Source organism: Syzygium oleosum, unplaced genomic scaffold (assembly GCF_021117445.2).
Source record: "Syzygium oleosum isolate NSW1041296 unplaced genomic scaffold, Sole_v2.1 Sole_v2.42, whole genome shotgun sequence".
NCBI lineage: Eukaryota > Viridiplantae > Streptophyta > Magnoliopsida > Myrtales > Myrtaceae > Syzygium > Syzygium oleosum.
Genome location: NW_026607526.1, coordinates 1,077,966 through 1,088,161, shown reverse-complemented (window position 1 = coordinate 1,088,161; position 10,196 = coordinate 1,077,966). Strand labels below are relative to the sequence as shown.

The following is a 10,196-nucleotide window of genomic DNA, read 5'->3' as shown; positions in this document are numbered from 1 at the left end:
GATAAGTGGTCTCGACTCTCGAGCCCCACACAAGACGTCATTGGTGCATTTTCATAGAATTGGCAAGACTTTTTTTTTTATCTTCTTTTCCTCTTCCTCGCCAAGCAACACGTAATGCTCATTTAATAACAAAAACTGATCGGTTCATAACTGAATTTCGGAAAAAAAAAATAATAATTATGCAATAAAAACTTACATATCAATAATGTACATACACAGCATATGCCCCCGACGAATCTGATAAGTGGTCTCGACTCTCAAGCCCCACAAAAGACGTCGTTTTTTCCCCGGGGTAGCCGTTGAATATAAGAGATATGACGTGGCAAATCATTAAAATAATTAGTTTATTCAAAAGGGCCATCTGCAAGCAACTCAATAAAATTTAAAAAAAGTAACAAAAAAAAAAAACCAGAAAAGTCGCAAATCGAATTGGACAATGTGCTTTCGTGTTATATAAAGACGACGACGACGACGCCGTGTCCAGATCACATATAATAACAACCGTCTCCGTCTCCATCTCTCCATCTCTGCGCGCAACGCGGCGTCGCATGACGGAGCTCCGGCGAGCCTGTCCGCCTCCGGTAAGGGTACCTCCGCCTCCCGGTGCTGCGCCGGCCGGCATGCGCCCGGCGCGGTTTTGATTTGCTTCGCTCTCGGTCTCGGTTTCTTCCTTCGAGCTTTTTCCTTGCGAGGACGAAATCGAGCTTCTGATGAGTAGTTGCTTTCGGAAACCGTTTGCTCCGGTTGCTTTTGCTTTTTTGCATTTGCGCTATCTTCGTGTTCTCAGCTTGCTTGAGCTCGGAAGCAATCGCGTGCGATTTGCCGGAAAACGAGCGATCGCTCATCGGTTTTTCGCTTCGTCAATGCGATTTCTGGTTTTTTTTTTCCGGCGTCATGATGGATCGGCGGTCGTCGCTGCTTAGAATATGTTTAACTTTGTTAAGTTTTGTTTTCTACGTAAAGTTCGGGGGCTCTGCTGCATCGGAGGTTCTATTGTGATTGACAGATTGGTTGATATTGCAATTTTCGAGTGTAGATGCGATTTGCAGTGTCTTGTTTCCGCTGAGGAGCGAGCGAGTTGTGATTGCGGGTGCTGCTGGTTACAGGAGAATGAGCTGAGTGCCTATCGAAGATGGTGACAACGAGGAAGGTCGGGAAGTATCAAGTCGGGCGGACGATTGGCGAAGGGACTTTCGCCAAGGTCAAGTTCGCGCAGAACCTGGAAACTGGGGAGAGCGTGGCCATAAAGATTATGGCCAAAAGCACCATTCTTAAGCACAGAATGGTCGATCAGGTACTTACCTTTCGGCTTTCTTCCCTAAGAAGGACTTTTCATTCAGTCAAATTACATTCACATACGTATCCGGAATCTCTTCGACTGTTGATTGTCGATGCAGCAATTTCTAGGCTGATAGTAGTCTAAACTTCAATCTTTGGTGTTGGCAACAGCTCAAGTTCATTGTTTTTAGATATAAAATGTTTTGCCTCCCATGCCACTTCATAGTTTCATGATTGATGTCACTTAAGACAGAGTTAACAATAACTTAACTAAGGAGCGAGAAAGTTATCAGAGGCAATGGACAGCTGTTCTCTTCCTGAGGCTGTGGTCCATTTTAAAGAGGCAGAATTTCATTGTAACAATAGGAGAAAAAGAGATGAACTTGATAAATTTAGCTTGCCCACTGGCTATCTGAAACTTGCATAGCACCTAATTGAAGTCTGACCACGACTTTGGTGCTTTTTCAAGAAATGCAGTCAGAGCAATGACATGGTTAAATTACTAAACTCGAAAGGATGAAATTGAGGACTTTGGTCCGGCTCGTGTGAGAAGGAAGACTTGCATTTGTTTGATGTCCAATTTTTACAGTTTTGGGGATTTTTGGGAACTGTTTTACTTTAGAGCTACATCTCTCAATCCGGGTTGTTCAGCTTGTCCAAAAATGTACATACAATTTGGATTGTAATACTAACATTTACTTTGCTCTTAGTATTTGAGATTGTAAGTTGCCGTAAGCACTAACAGTCCGTGCAGTAGATAATGTAACGCAGGGCATTATTCTTGCCCATGTTACTTGTAATCAGTTGCTATTCCAGGACAACCAGGTCAACTGATATCCAGCAAGATTAAGTAATCATCATTCGCGAGCTTGTTAACTCTTCTTCTTAGCTTGTCAATAGTATTGTCTCTCTCTAACAATCTTTCTTCTTTATTGCAGATCAGAAGGGAGATATCCATAATGAAGATAGTCAGGCATCCTAACATAGTTAGGCTGCATGAGGTATCTGATAATCTCCTCTTCTTAATGATCCTCGTGGCTTTTTTCATGATCTCTAAGAATTCGATTCAATTGTGCTTCTTCTTCATGACTCTTACTTAATTAACGTAAGCTTCACCTCGTTACTTGAATGCTGCAGGTTTTAGCAAGCCGGACAAAGATATATATCATCCTTGAGTTTGTGACTGGCGGTGAATTATTTGATAAAATTGTAAGAACTACGATTGCCTTTGTATGCATTTTATCCTGGTTGGAGAATGATTGAGTGGGTTTTGCAGGTTCCAACTTTTACAGCATGCATATTTTATTTACTTGTGTGGTAACATGATCTTGTTACATTGGAAATTAAGCTAAAAATAATTCAGTTCAATTTTTTTCTCTTTGCATGTCGAAGATATATCTTCGCAACCATAGAAACAAGGTTATAAAATGGGGACTCTACTTAAGATTGATGGAGGTGTTTCAGAGATCAGATCGAGAATCTTAAGATTCTAGAAATTGTCGAAATAATTTGTATTTATAATGTACATATACTAGTGAAAGTAAGTAATCGTGTCTTTTGTAAGATAAGAATTTACATAAGCAGAATTGAGATGCAATTGAACGCTAGCAAAGTCTTTAAATCTTAATGTCAAAACCTCAAAAAGGTGACACTAAGTTTTGGTGTAGCAAATCTATAAGAGAATCGAATTGTTAAGATTGGAAAAATAGCGTTGATTTTATGATTTTATCAATCAATATCGGAAATTTCAAACAATTTTAACAGAACCAAATTCTACTAAAGATCGGGGTTGTTCTTAAGTTTTTTATCGCAAAATAGTTATATTTGAAAGTTTAGATCGTGAACAATCATGAAATTCTGATGCCTGATTTGTTTATGTTTGGATTCACAGGTTCACCAAGGAAAACTTTCTGAAAACTTGTGTCGGAAATATTTCCAGCAGCTTATAGATGCAGTTGCTCATTGTCATAGCAAGGGTGTCTATCATAGAGATCTGAAGGTACTGAGCTGTACCTTGAATGTATTATATCTCATGTTATGTGTTCATTTGGCACAATGTATTGACTGATTAGTTTTTCCTTGCTGTTTGGTTAAAGCCTGAGAATCTTCTTCTTGACTTTCATGGAAACTTAAAAGTTTCTGACTTTGGATTGAGTGCTCTGCCCCAGCCGGTAAGCATTATGATGTTCACTTCAGGATCATCAAGATTTTATGTGATTATAATTCTTCATTCTTCCGTTCCCATCTGTATTCTCTTCTGAATATGCTTCTAATTGTATACAGGGGGTTGGACTCCTTCACACAACATGTGGAACACCAAATTATGTTGCTCCCGAGGTACTAATGTAGTCACCTTCTATTTAGTAAAATTAACATTTTGATGTGCTCTTTCATCCTCATTTTGGTTGTGTTTCACCTTAGGTGTATTATTGATTGCCAGTTATATATTTTGGGCCAAATGATTGGACAACAACTCCAACATGCATAATTCTTATGAATTCTATTTATTGGAAATGTATTTTTCAGTTGGTAAACTACATTGTCATCACTGTTAAAAATTTTGATCTGATTTTACATTTGTTTAGCACCTAGTTTCCTTTTCCTTTAGTGGGCTTTGCCTACAAGAACAGATGATCATTAAATATCACAATATCTGATCCAGACAGTGGCTTTGTTTCACTAGGTATTGGTTTTCCTTTGCCATTAGTAAAGAAGCTTCAGTACTGTTTTTCTTTACCTTAGTTGATTGTTATGGGAGTTAAATGCTATATAAGATTGGCAATCCTGTAGAAGTAACCTTCTATGCGTACTCCGGTCTGTGGAAGCTGACATGAACACCAGCCACCTCTCCTCACCCTGTGTGAAGATGTCGTATATAAAGCCATTGGAGACGCTTAAAAAATCTCAAAAGGTTCATTTGTGATATTATGACCTGTGAAAAGTTATTGAATGCCGGCAGTTGCTTTTAAGAAGTAGGTAATAAAAGGATAAAAGAAAAAAGACTATCTGAGAGGTTGAAAGCTCTTAAAGCATTTGTTCCCTTCATTGCTTTCTTGCCTGATGGTTGCTAGCATGCTATATCAAATGGTGGATACTCTTCATATTGCTTATTTGTATGGTAAATGGCCATCTTTGAACCCGCTTTGTTGGTTGTGGCTATAGTAGCTCACTTGAATTCCTTTTGGGCTTATGTTGTTTCTACGTTCTACCTCTCAATTTGCCATATTTTTTAATGCTAAAAAATGCCTCAGGTGCTTGGGCAGCATGGATATGATGGTGCAGCAGCTGATATATGGTCATGTGGAGTTATTCTCTTTGTTATAATGGCTGGATATCTCCCGTTTGATGAGACGGACCTTCCAAGTCTTTTTAAAAAGGTCATGTTCTTACCTTGATTTTTTCCAAATTAAATATGGGTAGACCTAGACTCCTTGTTGATCCGTGGTAATAATTTTTACCTCTCCTGTTCCCTTTTAAGTAGAGTCAAGAGTGTATGAGAAAAAGTATTGGCAAACGTGGCGAGCATAAAATATCTGCCATTGTTTATTTACGGATATTGTCATTATAAGGGAGCTATCAGCTTAGAGTTTGTTGTCATTTGGACTTGGAAGACGTGTCAGTGCTTGGAGTAGATGGTGTGTGGACAGCAAATGCTAGTAGAGGTTGACTAATTGTAATAATAATTCCTTATCCTTTTCACATTGCTCCTCTTGATCGGGGATTGGTGTGTAAAAAAAGTAGTCGAACATATAATAGTCTGCTCAATTCTAATACGCCAGAAGTTGGTCCATTTTACTGCATAACTGACTGAATGGGATCTTGGAATGAATGGCTGCTTGTTATCCTTTCTTTTCTTGTCCCCTCTGTTTTTTTTTTCCTATGTCCCATCTGTTTTGATCCTTTCTTCATGGTGCTTTTCCTGGATTGTATTGAACTTTAGATCAGCAACCTTCATCATTTCAATTCATCGCATGCGATCTCTTTGTCCTTTGTTATATAAGTGAATAGTTATCTACTTTTATGATTTGAAAGTCCTCACTTCTCTGGTTTATGTATAGATAAATGCTGCCGAATTTTCTTGCCCCTTCTGGTTTTCTGCGGGTGCAAAGTCCTTGATCCAAAAGACTCTTGATCCCAATCCCAAGACAGTAAGTTGTTCAATTTGACACCCTATACTTTTATGCTAATAAATTGCCTCGTAAACTTCATTTGACGCATTTGGTGGGTTGACTTAATTTTTTCTTAGCCTGGTTGACGTTGTAGCATGATTGAATGTATCTCTTCCATGCATGTAGTGATAATCTCACTTGAACTTTATGCATTATGTTGTCCAAGTATTTGATGGGGTGTTAATTCATAATGTCAGATTTCATTATTAGTCAACTAATATTCTTAAGTGATTTTGCGAGATTTATCTTATTGCAAGTCTGTCATATTACTAAACAATAGTACATCACTGTTTTGCATACTTCTTGAGCTTGCATTAGCATTTATTTTTAATGCTGATGCATAACTTTGTGGATATTTCTTAAAACAGCGCATTGATATTGACACTATCAGGAAGCATCCATGGTTTCGTAAAAACTATGTGCCTATCAAACATAGAGAACTTGAAGATGTGGATCTGGATGATGTGCATGCGGTTTTTGATGATATCGAGGTTTGCTTCAGTCCACTGTTCTCTGATTTAATTCCAGAGAGCTGTCTTCTTTCTGGTATTACTTCATGATTAAAATTGTTCAATAGAAGCTGTCTCGTGGCATTTTTATTAAAGCCCTAAAAGTTCAATGATCTTTGTTGTATTTGCTTAAATTATTTAAGAAGTCGTGGGTAATTTGCAGGAAAAGTATGTAGCTGAGAACTCAGACTCTATAGAAGGGAGCCCTCTAATGATGAATGCGTTTGAGATGATAACTCTATCTCAAGGGCTGAATCTGTCAGCTCTTTTTGACAGGGGTCTGGTAATGCATTTGAATTCATCATTCTCTGCAATTAGTATGTCCCAAAAAGTAATTCTAGCCATTTGCTACTGCAGTTTATCAAATTTAACCTGTAGCAGACTTATTACTATCAACAAATTAGGGATTGTTAAACTCTGAAGTAATTTGGTTTGTCCATATGATTTAGCTCACCTTTTAAGGTCCATATTAGGTGAGTCTCGGGAATGGGAATGAAAAAGTAAAACAAATCTGTCATATTATTCATTGGCCAGTTTACTTCGATCAACTTATACATTTACACATCTAGATTTAAATAAAAAAAGTAGCCATTTCGGAGAACCTCTCCCCCCCCCCCCCTTCTCTCTCTCTCTCTCTCTCTCTCTCTCTCTCTCTCTCTCTCTCTCATATCATTGTCTATCTGCGGCAGGATCATGTAAAGCGGCAAACTCGTTTTGTTTCCCGAAAACCAGCTCAAGTTGTGATTTCATCGATTGAAGCTGTTGGAATATCAATGGGTCTCAAAGTCCATACACGTAATTTCAAGGTATCTGTCTATCGCATGACACAATTCAAAGTCAGACAGCATTCATTTCCTGACCATCTTGAAGTACTGTAAAATCAAATGCGTGTAGACCTATATTTGACTCCGGACTCATCTATATATTTAGGCGTGGCAAACACATAAGCGTATACTCTCTTAGAATGCAACATGTGCTAGAATTGTTTTGGTTTTATGGGACATCTAGTGATTGTGCTTCGTTTTTGCCATTTATACTGTGCGCGCTTAGTACAACTGTAAATTTGCAACAGGACATGATTATGGTTTGTGTAACTGTTGAGACTCGAGTTTTGAGCTGCAGTGTTCCTAAGTCAACATCCATGCTAAAATCATATCTCATTCTGTCAACATCCATACATGAGTAAATAATGTCAATAGAAGAATGCTGTGCGCCACTCATTCTGTCAAGCTAGACCGTTGGTTCATGACTTTCATTTTCCCCTAGCAGTTTCCGCCAAGGATCAATATTTGATTAGAGTATCAGTTATATTGCATGTTGTGTTTTCCATCACTTAGGAACATCTACCAAGAATATGCCCAATTTCAGCTAGAAACATATTATAACGTGTGGAATAGCTAGATTATTCACTGATGCACGAGGGTTTGAGAAGTGGACGAGATGTCCACTCTACTAACCTTACTCTTAGAGGATCGTATTGAAGATGGTAGAAAGAAAGAGTAGTAATATTTATCCTTGGCCATCAATCTTTTCGTTTCTCATAGGGATCTTTGTTTGTTTTATGGTTTGAATTACTTAACATGCCTGAGATGGCATAATTAGAAATTCTCAGTTCAAACATTCTTTGGTTGAGCATGCATTTTCAGTTGAAGGTTTAAATTTACTTAGGCTTCGCTTGTTTCCTGGTGAATGATTTGGAAAATATTTTCCTAAAAGTAATTGCTTGTATCGCTCAATATAATTAGTCAATGAGAAATGTTTTCATTATCGATAACAATTTATATCTAAATATTTTCGTGAACGATGAAAATACTTTTCGTTCATTCGTTTTTGTAAGCGATATAGGCGAACATTTTTAATATTTTCCAAATCATCCATTTTTTCGCAAAACAAACGCACCCTTAGTTTTAATGATCCTTTTCTATTCATTCTCATGCTTTCGGTGTACTATCAATGTGTTAAAGAAGTTCAGTTTCAGTAAATAACATTCGGTTTTGTATTCTGACATTTTGTTCATACCTTTGTCCTTGAAGACGAGAATTGAAGGAATATCTGCAAACAAGGCTGGTCAATTCGCAGTCGTCTTGGAGGTAACTCTTATAAGTTTTGCATTAACTTCAGACTATCTTCGGCGATACAAACTTGGCTTCTGGATCCTTGTCATTCATAACGTGATCGAGTAATTCTTCCTTAGGTGTATGAAGTGGCACCATCTCTGTTCATGGTTGATGTTAGAAAGGCCGCTGGGGATACACTCGAGTATCATAAGGTAAGCTCTTAATATGTCATTCGATTCAGAAACTTCCACCTGGTAATCCCTGTTTGGATCTAACACAATGCCAGGCGGCTCGAGCTCGACTCGACTCATAAATTCAGAGCTCGAAACTTGATTCAAGCTCGATTTATAAATTCAAAACTTTTCTTCCCGCTCTAACTCGACCAGACTCGAAATAAAACTCGACATACTCGACTTTTCTAGCTCGATTGAACTCGACTTGGCTCGAAATACTTGCACTCTGCCTTTCTGTTTGTGTTTAAAATTACATTAAAAGGTGAAAGTGTAACTACAAACTAAAGAAGTACTATTATAAGTCCATTATCTGTTACAAAATTAACAAAACCTGCATAACAAATGAGATAACTTGATTAGGCTCGTGAGCTGATCAAGTCAAGTATCTTAGGCTCGGACCTGAGTCGAGCTTGAAAAAATTCTAGCCTATCTCGAGTAGGTAGCGGGTCGATAACAACTGCACAAGTAGCTCACGTAGCTTGACTGGCTTGCACTCCTATTAATGGCCAAGAAATTGCAAAAGAATCCTTGCAGGCCATTTGATAGTAAAATTTGCACTTGTGAACTTGCCCTTCCAGTAATACCCCAGTACCTTTGCATTGTGTTTCAGCAAGTTCATTCAATGATCTCACTTCGTCTATGCAATTTGACCGATTTATCTCGGTACATGTAAGTTCGTAAGTAATGTATCAATTACATCAGATTTGCATCGCTGAAGCCGAGTATTTAATCTTCATCTTTATCAAAGCCTTGGGAAAGGTATTACTAATTGAGGTCAACTGATATTCTAGTGCACTTCCATTGAATTTTCCTAGCACCAATGAAGTCTAGTTGAACCACTCACATTCTTTTGGTCAAGTCGATCTACTGGTTCGAGGTGCTCGATCGTGTCTGTTCGAGTGGAACGACTCCACCCAGGATGCGATTTGAAGTCTACAAGCGTCTCATTGTCCCTTTCAGACTATACTGTATCATGAATCTAACCCGGTTTCGCTAAACTTCTGTGTTGTCTTGTCTATGGCAGTTCTACAAGAACCTCTGCGCTAAACTGGACCACATCATCTTGAAACCGGCCGAGGGTTTGGCGAACGCCAGTCTGCTTAGAACAATGACTTGCTGATCCAGTGTAGTGGGCGTGAGGCAAATCACTGCGCAGACTGCTCCGAGACATGCTGTTCCTTCCCCGAGATGATCGACCCCTTGAAAATACGGCAGTTTCGGGGTGATATACCTAAAAAAAAACTAATAAAAAAGAAAACCTGTATATGTTTGGCTCTGTAGATTATGGTAGTCCTGATGATCATGAAATCGTTGCGAAGTATCTTATAGCTTTTATCCAGAGATGTTACCACTTGTATTCTTTGATTTAGGGATTTCTCGGCAATGTAGAACCATACTTGTTTCTTGATAAAAAATAGACTTGCTTGAAGTAATTAAATAAAAAAGAAAAATGTTAAAGAGTATACTCTTAAATTACAGAGTCGTGAGTCGTGCTTTGAAAATCGAAATATTTCTATTCGAAACATGTCGCTTTTGCGAAATATCTTGTTTTTCATTTCCCAAATTTTGTTAATATGCATTATTACTATCGAAATTCGCAAGAGATTAAATCGTCAATTCGATGTGTTGAAAAAGTCATGATTTATTAGGTCTTGAGAATGAGATTGGAGAAAGAAAGTTGCTTAATCGACCGAATCGGCGATTACAACATTTGAGAACTGTTAAGAAGGAAGATTTGTTTCCAAAGACACCACACCACCGTCCGCAATGCAATGTCATCCTTGTTGAGTATACCGGCACCGACGTACCATAGCATTAACTCCTCTATGAGAAACCGAATGGCTCTGCTGATTTTTGAAAGCAAGTTTCTGCGACAGGTTTTTTTTCCCCCCTGAAAGCTTCAGGATTGTCGGTAGCATCATCGAAGCCTTTTGCGGCGTTCCCAAATCG

At 38.4% G+C, this 10,196-nt stretch overlaps 1 protein-coding gene across 3 annotated transcripts; it reads left to right on the top strand.

Moving 5' to 3' along the window:
* The first annotated feature begins 442 nt into the window (after positions 1 to 442).
* On the top strand, positions 443 to 9,719 carry LOC115691227 (CBL-interacting serine/threonine-protein kinase 24-like). Of its 3 annotated transcripts, none has more exons than XM_030617813.2 (15): positions 443 to 581; positions 1,107 to 1,294; positions 2,217 to 2,279; positions 2,416 to 2,487; positions 3,170 to 3,277; positions 3,375 to 3,449; positions 3,562 to 3,615; positions 4,530 to 4,655; positions 5,337 to 5,426; positions 5,816 to 5,938; positions 6,120 to 6,239; positions 6,646 to 6,762; positions 7,990 to 8,046; positions 8,151 to 8,225; positions 9,271 to 9,719. In XM_030617813.2, the coding sequence occupies exons 2-15, from the start codon at positions 1,133 to 1,135 to the stop codon at positions 9,364 to 9,366; spliced, it is 1,338 nt and encodes a 445-aa protein (XP_030473673.1). In that variant the 5' UTR covers positions 443 to 581; positions 1,107 to 1,132; the 3' UTR covers positions 9,367 to 9,719. The 3 variants fall into 3 exon arrangements, with proteins under 3 accessions (XP_030473673.1, XP_056162224.1, XP_056162225.1); XM_056306249.1 differs by having other exon boundaries at positions 1,050 to 1,294; XM_056306250.1 differs by lacking the exon at positions 443 to 581 and adding an exon at positions 1,989 to 2,128 and having other exon boundaries at positions 1,163 to 1,294.
* The last annotated feature ends 477 nt before the right edge of the window (positions 9,720 to 10,196 follow it).